The sequence below is a fragment of the Gopherus evgoodei genome, chromosome 3 (genome assembly GCF_007399415.2).
Source record: "Gopherus evgoodei ecotype Sinaloan lineage chromosome 3, rGopEvg1_v1.p, whole genome shotgun sequence".
NCBI lineage: Eukaryota > Metazoa > Chordata > Testudines > Testudinidae > Gopherus > Gopherus evgoodei.
The window spans coordinates 131,090,451-131,106,609 of record NC_044324.1 but is presented as its reverse complement, the minus strand read 5'-3'; the positions used below and the strand labels follow the sequence as shown (position 1 = coordinate 131,106,609).

The 16,159-nt window shown below is 42.2% G+C and overlaps 2 protein-coding genes across 5 annotated transcripts in view; one reads left to right on the top strand and one right to left on the bottom strand.

Moving 5' to 3' along the window:
- The window catches only part of SYTL3 (synaptotagmin like 3), a 72,743-nt gene extending 68,321 nt beyond the window's left edge, over positions 1-4,422 (bottom strand). Inside the window, exons 1-2 of the mRNA XM_030556667.1 lie at positions 4,322-4,422; positions 3,698-3,931 (exon numbers count right to left, since the gene is read on the bottom strand). The gene's annotated coding sequence lies outside the window, so the exon portion shown is untranslated. The remainder of the gene's footprint in view (positions 1-3,697; positions 3,932-4,321) is intronic.
- A 1,602-nt stretch (positions 4,423-6,024) lies between these two features.
- DYNLT1 (dynein light chain Tctex-type 1) lies at positions 6,025-15,893 on the top strand. 4 transcript variants are annotated; one of them, XM_030556665.1, is made up of 5 exons: positions 6,025-6,118; positions 12,105-12,146; positions 13,705-13,828; positions 14,953-15,030; positions 15,459-15,893. In XM_030556665.1, the coding sequence occupies exons 2-5, from the start codon at positions 12,138-12,140 to the stop codon at positions 15,527-15,529; spliced, it is 282 nt and encodes a 93-aa protein (XP_030412525.1). In that variant the 5' UTR covers positions 6,025-6,118; positions 12,105-12,137; the 3' UTR covers positions 15,530-15,893. The 4 variants fall into 4 exon arrangements, with proteins under 4 accessions (XP_030412525.1, XP_030412524.1, XP_030412526.1 ...); XM_030556664.1 differs by having other exon boundaries at positions 6,044-6,179; XM_030556666.1 differs by lacking the exon at positions 6,025-6,118 and adding an exon at positions 6,234-6,281.
- The last annotated feature ends 266 nt before the right edge of the window (positions 15,894-16,159 follow it).

The following is a 16,159-nucleotide window of genomic DNA, read 5'->3' as shown; positions in this document are numbered from 1 at the left end:
AGCCTCCATCCTAGAAGTCTATTTCCCTCCTTATTCAGGTGAAGTCCATCCCAAGAGAACAGTCCTCTGTCCATGAATGCTTCCCAGTGGCTGTACATCCCAAAGCCCTCCTTATAGCACTGCTGCCTGAGCCATCTGTTGATTGCCATAATCTTGTCAGACCTTTGTTGCCCTTCTCTAGGAACAGGCAGAATCCCACTGAAGATCACATGAGCCTCAATTTCCTTAAGTGTCTTCTCCAATCTGGCATAGTCTCCCTTGGTACATTCCAGCGAGAATCTAGCTGTATCATTTGTTCCCACAAGGACAATCAGTGGATTCTTTCCCGCTCCCGTTAGGATCCTTTTCAGCCTCTGGTCCACATCCCGTATCTTAGCACCCGACAGACAGCACACCCTTCTGTTCTCCGGATTAGCTCTAGTCACAGGCCTGTCTTCTCAGTAAGGAGTCCCCAGTCATGTAAACCTGCCTTTTCCTGGTGACTGTGATTCTCCGGTCCATCCCCTGTTCCTTCTGGCGGCAAGTCCTCTCGATTTCTATTGTCCCTTGCAATCCTCCACAACCCATCCCATATCCTCCTGGGGCTCATATTTGGTGCTGTCTCCGCTGACTCTTCCCCTCTTCCTATACGACTAGCTGCTCTTCTCTTCTTCCTTGCCCTCTCACCTCCAGCAACCACCTGCTGTGCCCCTTTTTCATTTTCCAACTCTGCAAACCTGTTCCTGAGCTCTATTTCTCCTTCACTAGCCTGTCTTTTCCTCAGCCTGGTTCTCTTAGTCACATGCTTCCACCGTCCACTTTCCTCACCCAGCAGTCTCCCCTCAGAATTCTTTGGTCCTGCTTCCATCTGCAAGTGTGAGCTTATCCCTTCAGCCTCCTTATATCTTTGCTCCAACATCTGCTCGGACCCCCTTCTGAACTCTACCAGAGTTTCCACCTGCATCTCCAGTCCTCGGATCTTTTCTTTCCTCAGCTCTATCCGTCAGCACTTCATGCAGACAAAACTCTTTTCAGGTACCCCATCCAGGATCATGTACATGCCGCAGCTTCCACATCCAGTCATCCTCTTTGTGTCTTTCACTGCTGCCTCTGTATTGATCATAGCCTTCCCACCCAAAACCTGTTAGTCCAGGAAACACAAACCAAAACAAACCCCAAACAGGCACTCAGAACACCAGCAGAACACCACCCACTCCCTTCACTAGCCTGTCAGCTCCTCTGCCTAGGTCTCTAGGTCTCCCCCGCAAACTCCCTTGTAAACTCCCATTTACAGCTCTGTTTGCTGGCTCCTGTGCCACTGCAGCTGTCTATGTCACTGCCTGACTGGCTGGCTACCTTTATAGGACCCTAAGCAGAGAAGCCCCGCCCCCTAATCAGGGCTCAGCTTCTCTCCCAGCACACTGCCCCTACCAGCCCCTACACATATAACTACAAAATACAATACCTAAAATACAAAAACTTTCTCCTCCAATAGAACTCCCACTGAAACTCCCCGGTTTACAGCTCTGTTTGCTGGCTCCTGTGCCACTGCAGCTGTCTATGTAACGGTAGAGAAGAACTTTTGAATCACTGAAGTTGCCTGCATCAGACCTATTCTTAGGAGAAATCAAGAAATGATATTTTTAATAACGACTGTTCCTCAGGATTCACGAGGGTGGAGGTGGGAAATCTCACAAAACCTTCAGATACCTTCCTTCTATACGTGCCTGCTGGGAAAGTCCATCTAGCTAGCATAGAGTTTTACACTGCCACTCATCATTACAATGCTTGAGCACCTTCTGTGTAAAATCAGTAGCAATAGCAAGGTTCCTAATGAACTTCATAGTTCCTCTCCCTCTTTAGGGTATAAACACTTTGATTAAGATAGGGTTATGTTTTTGTTTGTTTGATTTATTAGTTCTGAGGCCACGGGGACTTTCATGGGGCATTCTGTGTAAAATCAGTAGCAATAGCAAGGTTCCTAATGAACTTCATAGTTCCTCTCCCTCTTTAGGGTATAAACACTTTGATTAAGATAGGGTTATGGTTTTGTTTGTTTGATTTATTAGTTTTGAGGCCACGGGGACTTTCATGGGGCATTCCTAAACTTGTGTGAGGGAATGGTACAGGGCCATTGTGCACAGCTCTCTCCTTTGCAACAGCCGGTGCTGGGTTCAGATTGCGGAATCTTTGGAGCACTCTGGGCTCTGGCAATTTTGAGCTGGAGAGCAGCACATTGGTAGCAGTAGGGAAGCTTTCACAAATTAGAGCCGCCCAGAATTCAGGAGGACCAAATGTCTATAATATGATAGAGCTAGGTCTCATCCGCTTTGACAGAATGCTTTTTGGAACGCATGTGCCCTATGAACTTGACTATGCTGTCTGTACCCATCGCTCTAACAACTAAATCACATTCTGACCACAAAGTCAGGAACAGATCCAGAAATATTGATTCCCAATATTCCACTGCTCTACCACATATAGTTGCCATTTTGTCACTGGCAAAGGGTGTATCATGTTCCTGTCTATGGGCTGGTCCACCAAAAAGATAACAACTTAGTTCTGCTACATTACTCTATTAGCACAAGAGGACTGCAATATGGATCTGGAATTTCTGAGTACAACCTTTGCCAATGACCAGCCATGCAGTAAAATATAATATATGGTCACATAATTACAGGTTATAGCATAATATACACATACAAGTGGGCAGGATTAAGTTTGCATGAGTAATTTTATTTCTGGCATTTCTTAATCTTTCAGTATTTGACTTTGCAACTTTATCCTTCTCTTAAGGTTGCTCATTTACATGTAATATGTAATAAAGACTCTCTCTTAAATTAGTACTTGTTTGGGGGCTGGATGCCTCAAGGCATTGCCAATAAATCAGAGATCTTTTTGCTAATAGGTCACCAGTCTGAACTCAGACAAGCTCAGTAGGGAGTAAAAATTGGGGTCTTTCTAAATTGAAATCCTCAGATGAAAGGCAAAGTATTACTTTTATCATCTTTCTTTATTATTATTTATAATAATAAATACCCAAATATTGTGGTGATATATGGAATAATAGTATATGATTGTACATGAACATTTTTGTTTCTTTTTAAATTACTCAGATATTTTCATTGTGAGATCTATGAATAACATTTCCAATTCCTATAGCCATATGTATTTTTTGGTTTTGGTAGTGACACTGAATCAAATACATACAAAATGATCTGTGAAAGTCAGGTCCTGATTTGAGATAATTTGACCATCAGCTCCATTAATTCAAAAGAGAGACGTGGCATATCTACAATAGAGACTCAGAGTAATGCTATTTCCTGGGGAAAAAACCATGCAAATCACAAATGCTAATAGACTTCATGGCAGTTGCCTCTCATACAAATATCAATCAAATTAATCAATCAGAACTCACTTGACAAACAGAATTATGAAAAAACATTTTAATTTTCATGTAGATATAGAATGTTTTCTCATAACAATGTCTTTTGTGTTGTAAAATGAAATATGTTGCTTGCACTTCTCTCTTGTAGCATTAATATCATCCTATCCAAGTTTATCCAGTTAAAGTGATTACTTCACAACAAACCATTTCCAGTTCAAGTTCCAGCTCCAAGTCTTTCCACAAATCCTTTAAAAATTAAGCAACATTGTTTAAGCAAAAATCCATTCCTCCTTGCTGTGTTAGATAAAACAGATTAAAACTATGCCTTACCTTTTCAGCTGCCACAGAAGGAAGAGATGTGGAAGTGAACTGTTCATTGGAGATTGAGGAGTTCACTTCTTCTTTACTGAAAAAAACTCATTTTCTCCCCACTTCCTTCCTTCCATTCCTTCCTGCAGGGGCCAAAGTTGGAGTAAAACATCTGTAGATGGTGACCCCGTGGCAGCCAACAGGGACCTGGCTCAGGGGATGGTTGCTACTGCTGCAACAGGCTCCAAAACACTGCTGTTCATGGGAGCAAAGCAGAGACTAATGATCAAACGGAAGTTATTATCTTCTTTAACATTTTAAAAAGAGGTTTCACCGTGAGAAAATACAATGCTGAATTAAGCAAAATGTGCTTATGGCCCCCACAAGCCACCCACAGGAAGCACAGGGGCTATGCTTTCTTAACTTCTGAATGATTTCGCTTTCTGAAGTAACAGATTTGCAAAAATTGCAAACCACAACCTCCTCAGAGAGACTGAAAAACACTGGTACACTGAGCAGGCCCTTTACTGGAAACAAGATACCCTGGTTTCCAGTCAGTTGCATATCACAAAGCATGACACATAGAAGACACTATGAACTTTCCTGAATGAACACCTATTAAAAGTAGAAATGAACCTAACTCACCGAGTATGAGTCTAGAATCAGATGCAAATCCAAAATTCATGGATGTCTGGATTGGGGATTCCAGTCCAACCTGTTACAGAGATACGCTGAGTATCTGCATTCAAACTTCTTCAGATTCTGGAGGGGGTACTGAGCCTCTTTTTCCAAGCAAATCTCTAGTTTAAAGGATCAATTATTTCTGGGTCAAACACAATATATAAAATAAGACAACATGGTTCTTTTTATTTCTTTGATGTCTTGAGAAGTGGCATATATCAGTACAAAGTCTATAAGCATTGCCATCCACATGGCAAAATGCATCAGCTTGTGTGACTCTTTAATGCATAGCTCTACTAACTCAATAGCTTCAAACAGCATGTGCTTAACTTTAAACATGTCAGTAGTCTCACTTAAGTAACAAGAACTGCTCTTGTGCGTAAAGATAAGGCCATGAGGAACTATTTGCAGGATCTGGGCCTTTTGTCTTTACTCAAGTGACATTCTTATTGGAATAAAGGCTTATTGGCAGTCTTGCCAACCAACCGTAAACATTAAAAAATGAGTTTGTTATTTTAAATCTCACAATTTTTAAGACAAATTTTGGATTATTTTTGTCGTTTGTTTTTTGAGCCTGTAAGATCCACTCTGGTCATGTTTTCAAGATTTTCTCAACAGCCATAAAGACCAGACACATCCCCGCCCCCGTTTTTTTTTTGGTTTTTAATGAAAACTGAGATTCTCATGTAATCACATACCCAGAAGCTGCTGCTTTAACAAAAACAACAAATAGTGGGAGACTTGAGATGAAATCACCAGTTGACATCTCTGGATCTGTTAGTGATTCCATCATCTTTCAGCATCTTCCATCCAAGGCCTCTGATGTGCTTTATCAACATAAAAACTCACATTTCTAGGGGAAAATCTACTTGGGCATCTGTGGCAGGATTTGAGGCCAGACACAAAGGGCCAAGTTGCGTGGGGTGTAAACCAGAGAACAATCAGCACAGATGTGTTTGGGGATGATTTAATTGGTGTTGGCCCTGCTTTGAGCAGGGGGTTGAACTAGATGACCTCCTGAGGCCTCTCCCAACCCAGACAATCTACAATTCTAAGTCACAATGGGGCCAACTCTTCCCATGGGTGCGACTTGGAACCAGCTCACTAAGACCAACCTTGCCAGCAGTGCTCTCTGATTTTTTTTTTAACTTTTCATTAAGACAAAGTTACCACCTGTCTGTTACTATTCCCTGCTGCGGACCAGGGTAGCAGTCACAGAACCGGGCTAAGGGCTCCAGCTTGCCGGCTGGGGAGCCCCCCACCTCCGAGCACGCTAGAGAGAACGACCACATTTCTCCGTGGCACCACTCCGGCGGAGCCACGTGGCATGAAAGCATCTCCCAGGCCAGGCCGCACGTTACTGCCCCACACCTGCAACCGGGGCCCGGCCATGCAGCGTCCCCACAGGGGCTGCGCCACCTGCCGCGGGTGCGGGGCCAGACTGCGCCCATGGCCAGCAGGTCCCAGGAGCGGGCGGCCAGTCCCGTGCCACGCCTAGGCAAACCCAGCCAGCTAGGCCCACTCGCTGCCGGGCCTATGGGTAACTCGGGAGGACGTCCAGGTTACCGTGGAAACAGACAACTACCGCCTTTGTCACGAGGGAGACATTGGGCGGGGCCCAGGGCTGACTGGCTGCAGTCACGAGATTAGACTGTGGGGGGCTGGGTAGGGACGAAACGCGCCTTTCCCGGCACCGGCGTATCCCAGAATGCACCGCTCTGCCTGTTGCTAAAGCCGGGAACAGGCGGCTAATGGCGCAAGGTAGATTACACAGGCGCAGTACGAGCTGCAAACGGAGAGGGGGCGGATGCGCCGGCGCAAAGTGAGACCCTCGAGAATAGCGGAGGAATATGTCGGATGACAGAATAAGTTTGAACGCGCAGGCGCACTGTAGGCACCGTTCCGAGCCGCAGAGGGATGTGAGGTAGCAGAGCATTGCGCAGGCGCAGTTCGAGCGGCTGGGACGTCAGTGGGCAGGGTGGGTGCGCAGGCGCGACGGGGCGCGAGCAGTCCTCTGTTGGCGGAGGAGTTATTAGGGGGCGGGGCCGGAGTGTTCGCTACGGGGTGGCGGCGTGAGCGGCTGCGGTCCGAGCCGGAGGAAAGATGGACGAGTTCCAGTCAGGGGAGGAGGTAACGGCTCTGGCAGCGGGGCAGGGATCGCGGCGAGGAGCTTGCTGGGGGCGCAGGAATCCCCCGTTAACATTGGTGCCGCCCCTCCCCGACACACACGGGGTTGCTAGGAGACTCGCCATCCCTCGGGATGCTCCGGGAGTGGGGGCGAGCTGAGTGTCCGGGGGCAGGGGGAGCCTCGCGCTGCCCCGCAATCCCCAACGGCCGGAGCGTGCCCGAGCTCCGAACGGGCTTCCTCTGCCTCCTGCATTGCCCGGGGGGGCGGCTGCAGCCCCTGGGAGTAACGCCCGGTGCCCCCTCCTCAGTGCTTGTGAATCCCGGGCAGGGGGAGGGGAGCCCAGCCTTTGTCTTCTCCATGTGGCAGCGCAGTGCTGGGGCTGCTGCTGTTTACTTGCAGGAGCAGGATGCCATTTGATCAATGAGGACAACACATCCAAGGAATAATAACGAGGAGTCCTTGTGGCACCTTAGTGACTAACGCATTTATTTTGGCATAAGCTTTCGTGGGCTAAAACCCACTGCATCAGCCTGTCACCAAGGCATAATGTCTCCCAGAACTGCGTATCCGCGGTGCGGGTTTGATAACATCACAAACCAAGTAAATGAAGCTTAATTAATGGAAATCCTAACATAGAATTCAAGTTTTAACTTTGTACATTAGTGGTCATTGAAATATCTCACTAAGCAATATTCCCACATCCTGTCCCTAGGTCTCTCTTGTGTTTCTCTATCTTGGGTGACCACTTATCTTTCACCCTTCTTCTATGCCCCTCTTGTTTTCTTCTATCCTGAAAGTTTCTCTTTCAAATTTTGTTTTGTAGGCTAGGATAGAGAAATATCATAGTAGACATTTTCCTGACCTCACTACTGAACAATACACACCTTTCATTGTATGAAAATTAACTATTGCATTAAAATTAAGTGCAGAAAAATGTCACATAGCATAGAGGCTTGAGCACAAAAGCAAGAGAATGCTGAATTAAGCCAGATAAACCTCTTAATTGTGCCTCAGTTTTGCAGCACACAAAGATGTTTTCTTCATATTTCACAGGCACATACCCCCAAGGCCATACATATTTAACTTTTACCAAAATAATTTTTACAGAAGCTATTTGTTACTGATTTTTTTTAATTCAAGTACACAAATGCTGATTAAGAAAACCCAGTATGTTAAATTAGCTGTGTTTGTCAAATTAGTCTAAGTGTAAATGAAAGGCTGTCTATTAAAGCAGTTAATGCATAAATTAGTGCTCAAGTCCTTTTTTAAAAAAAAAAGTGTCAGAATTTCCTGGAGCTAGCACCCTGCTCCGTAAGGAGAAATGAAGGCTTGGTAACTTGGGCTGCCATCTCTCCACCTGGAGTAGGGAGCTAGGTCTGAAGTATTTACTTTGCTCTTTGTTGCATATTTTTTCCCCTAACCTTCCATACCCTGATATGACTTTTTCAAGCACATTAGTACAGAGTGGAGGGAATACTCCTGGGAGTTCCTCATACCAGTAGGAGGAATAGCTCAGATGGATTTTGAGGGCTTAATCTAGTTTTCATCAAACTCAAAATGTATGTACTGCTTAAATGCTAATAAGATGGACAAGGAAGGTGAGGTAATAGGTGGTCTAGGGACATTTACACAGAGCACATCACCGGCCACCGCCAATACCAAGAGTGAGCCGACGTGGCTCTGTGCACCCCCGGGGGGGAGGAGGCCTATAAACCCCCCCTACTGAACCATATCCCCTAAACCCACCGAACTAGATTCCACCATGCGAGGGTCATCCTGTCACCATTACCCGGCCCGCTTACTTATACCCATGACTGCCTATAACCCACTGTACGAGCGATGTACCTTCAGTACTTCCCTACTGCTTCTTGATCCCACCCACCATACACCCCGCATTGGGGGACCTTACAGACTGTATATGTTATGTGCTAACCAATTCCCAAATACCAGCATCCCCCTATACTCTGTATGTTGCCCCCAATGACCAACAACTGACGCTTTGAACTCTTTGTATCTTTATTTAAATTATTCTCTAATAAACTTTTAAATCGCTTATCCGACCAAGGTCTGTTGGTGAAAGAGACAAGCTTTCAAGCTACACAGAGCTGTACTTCTGGTGTGGGAAAGGTACACAGTGTCACAGCTAAATACAAGGTGAAACAGATTTAGTGTACGTAGTTAATACATTTTTTAAGGGACCGTTCAAGGAGATGAGGCCTATTAATACATCTACAGTCATAGGATGAAAAAGGGGGGTTAGTTGGTCACAGATTGTTGTAATAAGCCACAAATCCCATGTCTTTGCTAGACACTAAAAATCATGATCTTAATGAAGTTATGAATTTAATCTCCCAGGCTTGTCTTTTGAAGGTGTTATGTGTTTCCTTTGAGGATGAGGCCTGAAAGGTCTGATATGGTCCGATAGCTTTGTGAAAGTGTGTTCCCATGGGTGATAGTGTTTTTTTTCCCCTCATCATTTGTGTTTGAGTTCATTTGAAATTGTTGTGATTGTCTGGTTTCACCCATATTGTTATTGGGGCATTTAGTGCCCTGGATGAGGTACGCCATGTGATAGGCATGTGTAGAATCCCTTGATCTTGAAGGGTGTGTTGGCTCACTACAACAATCTGCAACTCACTTTTTTTTGTCCTATGACTGCTCAGGTGTTAATAGGCCACTTCATTTGGAATGGTCCCTTAGAATGTGTTATCTGCTTATGCTAAACAATCTGTTCCATCTTGCATTTAGCTGTGATACTGTGTTCATTTCCCAGACCAGAAGAACTACTCTTGGGTATGGCTACATTTGGAATTTCAGAGCGCTGCCGAGGCAGCACTTTGAAGTGTGAGTGTAGTCAGAGCGGCAGCGCTGGGAGAGAGCTCTCCCAGCGCTGCATGTAAACCACATCCCTCACGGGTGTAGCGTGCAGTGCTGGGAGCCGTGCTCCCAGCACTGCTGCCCTGATTACACTGATGCTTTACAGCGCTGCATCTTGCAGCGCTCAGGAGGGTGTTTTTTCACACCCCAGTTGCAGCGCTGTAAAGTGTGAGTGTAGCCAAGCCCCTTGTCTCTTTCACCAACAGAAGTTGGTCCAGTAGAAAACAGTCCTCAACTTTTCTCTTTGTGATTATGGGCAGCCTGTAATTACCAGTACTAGTTCAGTAGGTAAAAATGAACAAATGGAATTGTCATACATATTAAGTTTACTGTATTAAAACTTGTGACTACCATACTCGAATCACCAAACAAACATGTTAGCAGTGCCCAAGAGACCACCAGCTTAGTAAACTGTATTTGTTACCAAGACTTGGTTTTTTAAAAAGTAGTGATTCTGTGACGATTAGTACACACAGGTTGTCAATTGTCTTCCCCTTTACCAGTTCAAATGGGAGAAACATATAATTTTATAAGCCTCCAATGTCAAGAAATGTGACTGACATAATGGTCATGTTTGTGAAAATATTCTATCACCTTTTCTTTTTTCAAATGCTCAAGGAAATCCAGTATGGAAGAGTTAATGATAAGACTGAGAATCTAAATGCATAAGTCAAGAAGGTCAAAATTATGGATTTTACAGCAGAAGTAACTTAGTGACATTACACATACACAAAGGTACAAATTTAGCACCGTTTTCTGTTGAACACAACATTGTTAGCAGAATCTGTCAATCAGAAAGCTTGCTTTCTTATTTTTTAATGAAGATTACATTGCCACCATGCCCCCTTTTCTTCTTCCCTCCTTCCCTAAGATTTTATTAATTATTCAAGACAGAGGAACTGATCCCTCTTACTTTGTTCATAAAACATAATCTCACATCAGGGGTTGACTACAGGCTCTTTGGTCTCTAAAGATATTCCACCTGACCCTTGCAAAATAAAACACTTAATACTGTAACATGTAAGGAATAAAGACACTTAAAATAGAACTGCATCAAGGAGAAACACATTATACAGTTATACTTGCATATACACACACAGATTATTGCCAGTTTGACTGTATCACTTTCCTTCTTAGTGCCCACTCAGCAAGCTTGATCCTGATGTTCTTCCTCAGGCAAAACTTCAATTTTACCAAGCTCAGTCATTTTACTATTACCCTTAGGGCTTGGCTACACTTGCGAGTTCGAATGTATTAAAGGAGCCCTAGCTCACTACCTGTTCACACTGGCAAGGCAAGTAGAGCACTCTGACTCCATGGCTAGAGCGCTCCTGGTACTCCACCTCGGTGAGAAGATTAACGCTTGGTGCGCCATGGCTGAAATGCCCAGGCATCAGTGTGAATGAGGTGTTGCATTATTGCGCTCTGATCAGCCTCCAGAAACATCCCATAATCCCCTTAAGTCAAGTGGCCACTTTTGTCTTTGTTTTGGAATCTCCGCCGGAACGTGGATATGCCCTTTTAAATGCTCTGTTTCTGACAGCCGGCATGTTTATCTGCCCTGGGACAAAGCAGACTGTGTGTGTGTGAGGGTCTGCTGCTGTCTGAACTGACATGCTCTCTTCCCCCACATACACCCAACACACTCCCTGTCACATTCCACCCCACCCACCCCCATTTGAAAAGCATGTTGCAGCCACTTGCATGCTGAGATAGCTACCACAATGCACTACTTTCAGCTGTCAGAGTGGACAGCTTGCAGCGCTTTCCCTACTGCACTTTACAAAGGCAGGTTTAACTCAGAGCACTCTACATCTGCAAGTATAGCCATGCCCTAAGTATCTTCTTTCCAGTTTTTCTGTTTTCTTCATCAGTAGTCACATTTGATTGTAAGCTTCATCAGATTGTAAGATGTTTGGAGCAGAGGTTATTTCATGTGTATATGGAGTCCAGCATTACTTGTGCCCTGATAGGAGCGTTGATGCTACAATATAAAAAACCTGGACTTCCAAGCAAAACTGCAAACATGTTTAAAAGGCAGTGGGGAGCCAAGAGACAGCTACCTATGTGGAAGGGAATAGTAAAAGTGGAGTGGGGATGGACATGTCCCCTTCTCCCTAAGGTTGCATCTGGGCTGTCTGCTTTTAACCTTTGTGTCTGTCAATTGTAGTCTTAGATTTGGGTATGTATGTACTCAAGGACTGAGTTAACTGTTGCCCAAGAAGTCATAACTCACTTTCCTGGCTTGTTCAAAGTCTTGATTCTTGCATTGTATAGGCATAGTTAGTAGGGTCCTGATTTTATAGCGACAGTCCTGATGTTTGGGACTTTGTCTTATATAGGCGCCTGTTACCCCTGCAACCTCCATCCTGATTTTTCACTTGCTGTCTGGTCACCCTAATAGTATCATGCCACTGTCCTCCAAAAAGAACAGAACTGCTCAAAATAGAGTTAATATACTGAATTTTATTGTAAAGTATGTCAGCTAAATAAATAAAATATTTCTTAGCAATGTAGGCAAAGTACTGATTTAATCCAGTGAGGCGCCTAATTAAATGTAAACAAGGAAGATTAGGTACCTCTTTATTTAAGTCTGACAGACTCAGTCTAAATTATCCTAAAAAATGTACTCTTACTAGCTAAATTTCCACTGGTGAGACTTGTACTCGCAACTAGAAACTGGCTCTGAAACATTTAAAAGTATTCATTTATTTAAAATTCTATTTCTGAATTTTTCTGTAGACTTCTTTTGTTGTTGAAGAAGTGAGTAACATCATGAAAGAGGTAAGAAGTTACCAAATGTCTTCAGGTTGTTATGTGAAAATGTAACCTTGTATGCTCTATATTTGTGCTGTACTATTTTCTCTCAATTGTGTGTGTGTGTGTAACAAAAAACAAAAAAAAACCCCTATCTTCCAACCAATAAATACATTGATTAGTATTAACCTAGGCAATATCTATTTCTATCATTCAGTTTTCTAGTAAGACTGATACCAGTTAATAGTTGTCTGTTTGAAAAATCCATTTAAGTATTGTTATGAATTTAAAATATATTCATTTAGAGTGTGTTCCTCTTCTAGTGTGAACCTGTCTTTCTTCATATTAATTCCTAAACAATGGAAATTATATGAATAAGGTGAAATGTATGCAGAGGGGATTAAACTCTATTTAAAATTCTTGACGTGAAGAGCTTTGCACAGCCCCTCTGCACAAACATAAATTTCACTTATAAATGTCTCACCTTTCAGGATTTTTTCCTCAAAGATAATCTATGAGCTACGTATTTGATTTAGACACTTTAAAGTCTATTTGAGATAAAATGCCCTGTAGTTGCAAGTTGCTAAGAAACTTGCATCTTGTCTACAGAGGTGTTTGTTTGTGGCAACCACCTTTCCTGTTGTAGAAATTCAATGGAATGGCAAGTAGATGGGATTATGACACATTTTGTTGTACAGTAACCAAATAAACTCTCCAAAGTTGCAGTTACTGTGGAGTTACTGTCAATGAATTGTCTCTTAGGAATTTGGAAGGCCCCATTCATATACTGTACATTTTTTTTTCTACACACTAAGTGAATTAGTTCTTTGATTTTATTTTTTTAAGGAAGCAAACTAAAGCTTCTTTAAGAAAAGTGCATGACCTAAAATTACACATTTGCTGTTCATCCATAAAAAAGTGTGCCTGCTTGCTTTGAAAATGTACACCATTGGGTACAAGTGAGAATCAGTACCCATAAGTAGTGGAATTTTTTTATACTTGCTTTCTTAAATCTTCAGCCATTTGGTCTGTCTTATTTTACTACACTAATAGCCAGAAGTAACAGGATTTTTAAAAAAAAATATTCTTCTCAAGACTACTTCAAAAGTTAAGCACAAACAGTTGAAATTCTACTTTCAGACCCAGCTCTCTGCACAGTCATACAGCAATACCAAACACGTATGTGTGAATATCTGTGGTTGTGAATCAAAATGTTTCCAGTCACTCTAGTTCTGTTGCAAAAGCAAGTAACATTTGTAGTTCATAATGCGTATTTGGGATTCTGCAGTAGGGGCTTGAGAAAAGCAGGAATCAAATTAAAATCAAAGGCTTAAGTAAAACCATTGACATCACCATGCTAACAAAGAGCAAATCATTTAGAGAGCTTTGGTCTTAAAATAGTAGATGTGTGGTAAAAGTGTTTCTACTACATACCACTACTACAGACTCTGGCATTTTCAATGCTAAACTTAGGGTTCTCCGTAAACTGAATGTTCAATGTGTTAAAAACATGAAGTACTTAGTTAAAATTAGAGGTCTAAGCTGGATAGTGGCAATATATCTTTCTATGTTTTGTCATTTTTAGGCTATAGAAAGTGCAATAGGTGGCAATGCCTATCAACACAGCAAAGTGAACCAGTGGACTACAAGTGTGGTAGAACAAACTTTAAGTCAACTGACAAAACTGGGGAAACCTTTCAAGTATATTGGTAAGTTTGTGCTGCTGTATTGGCTTTGCTTACATTTCAGTCTTTTGGTATAGTCAATAATCCAGTGAGATTTATTTAAAGATGAATGCAAAACTTTTCATAGAAACTTGTCTCCTAAACTAGAACAATACATTATATTTTAGTTATAAACTATGAATATACAGTCAAACTATAAAATCAGCTTTATTTACTTGCCAAGTATCTAGTGTCAGTCTGTAGAAGATTAAAGAGTCTGGCACTGGTATGTTGCACGCTGTTGGTTTTGTTCCCCTTGCCCTCAGGAGGTAGGAATATTGTTCCCCCTTCATGAGGGGGGTTGGGAGGAGTGAGACATAGAAATTAAGTGACTTGCCCAGCATCCCACACAAAATATGTGGCAAAACTGGGGAAAGAATCCCCATCTCTTGTCACATTTCACTGCCTTAAACACAAGACCATCCTTCCTGTTACAGGTTATAGACTTCTTTATTTGTGTTACCATAGTGCCTATGAGTCCCAGTCCTGGACCATAACCCTATTGACCCAGATGCTGTACAAATGGGGTGGGGAGGGGAGCATGGAAGCCTTTCCCTGTCCCAAAGATCTTAGCCTGTCTTGAGGTTTTATGTAGGTGATGGCCAGAGCTGATTTATTTGGGACACCTTTGAAGTATCCATGTTAGCACCTTAGCTTTTTCTTATGGTTTTTTTTTAGTGCTTTTTGTATTTATTCTGTTGTCTATTTGACGTGTAGGGGTCTGCATCTTTTTGCTAAGAAGTTTTTACAGTAAATTGCATTCATGTGGTGGATATTAATATATGGAGACAGGTATATCTCATAGAACTGGAAAGGACCCAGAAAGGTCGAGTCCAGCCCCCTGCCTTCACTAGCAGGACAAAGTACTGATTGTTGCCCCAGATCGCTAAGTGGCCCTCTCAATGATTGAACTCACAACCCTGGGTTTAGGAGGCCAATGCTCAAAAGCACTGAGCTATTCCTCCCCCACCATATTGCATGTGGTGAATTTGAGTTCATAGACATAGGGGATGGTACATCAGTGCCTATTTTTTAGCATTAATGCTAAGTGTGTTGATAGTAATGGTCAGTTTGGTTCTCTAATGGAAGCTTCTTTTGTGTGTTAACAGTGACCTGTGTGATTATGCAAAAAAATGGTGCTGGCCTTCATACAGCAAGCTCTTGTTTCTGGGACAACACCAGTGATGGTACAGAAGTGACTTAATTTTCTTTCTTAAAATAGCAACTTTACATAAAAATTCTCATGCTAGAACCTGCTTTTCTTGTCAAGATTCTGTTGCCTTACTTTAAATAAGACTGACACTTAGTCTTAAACTACTATTTTGGAGCAGTGTGGTACAGATTAAACTGCCTTTGGGGGAAAGGAGGGGCAAAAGTCTCAAACTTATAAGCCTCTTAATTTGATTTCAATACATGTGAAGTTAGCAGCTAATTTCTTTTTTTTAAAAATGCAAAGTTTAACTACTGTGACAGCTTCAGTCTTAGAATTTGAAAGTTTCACTTTTTAATTAAGTTTTTTAATATAGATGTCTGATCATGATATGGGGAAGCATGCGTAACTTGGTGTATGTAATGACAAACTTCTTGGTTTTAAATACTTTCTCTTCTGCTGTAGGAAACTGCACTGTGAGATGGGAGAATAAGACTATGTACTGTATTGTCAGTGCCTTTGGACTTGCAATATAATTGCCTTGGAACTGCTCAGCCTTCTACTGATTTCTTCTTCAGCACTTCCATTTCATAATCTGTTCAAATTTGAATACTTTTGTTTTTATGTACTTTTTTATGAACTTTTTTAGTTCTTTCAAATGTAGAAATGTGAAAATACTAGTCATGTGCTGTTACAAGGACTATACATTTGATCTTTATTGCACCAGTGTTGCCAGACTGTCTTAGCATTTCAAGGACTTCCCAAGGTGCTAATAAAAAAAACAACAACCCTGAAACCTGCTGCAATGTAAAGGTTTCTTTAGCTTTACTCTCTGAAACTAATTTAAATAAGAATTTTCACACTTTGTACTCTTGGTTAGCATTAAATTATTGAAGTTCATAACTTTGTGTGACTCTTCTATTTAATTCAACTGTTTTGTGGGTTTTGTTTTGTTTGGGGTTTTTTTGGTAGGGTAAATTGAAGGAATAGCTTTTAATTCTACTTGTTTTCAGGGTGTATACTAAATCTCTGATGTAGACAGTCTGCCTACACTGAAGTTTATGCAGAATTGCAAAAATCTTATTTGAGACAATACTATTGAAATCTTACCATGGTAAAGACTAAATGAGCAAAGGCACAGTCTAAAGAGATTCTCTGGTCTTATC

Excerpts from the sequence above, each read along its gene's own strand:
- DYNLT1 (XM_030556662.1), top strand. The coding sequence starts at position 6,461 with ATGGACGAGTTCCAGTCAGGGGAGGAG. Across the intron at positions 6,488-12,104 it reads AGTTCCAGTCAGGGGAGGAG|ACTTCTTTTGTTGTTGAAGA; the intron begins GTAACGGCTCTG and ends ATTTTTCTGTAG. Across the intron at positions 15,031-15,458 it reads CTGGGACAACACCAGTGATG|GAAACTGCACTGTGAGATGG; the intron begins GTACAGAAGTGA and ends CTTCTGCTGTAG.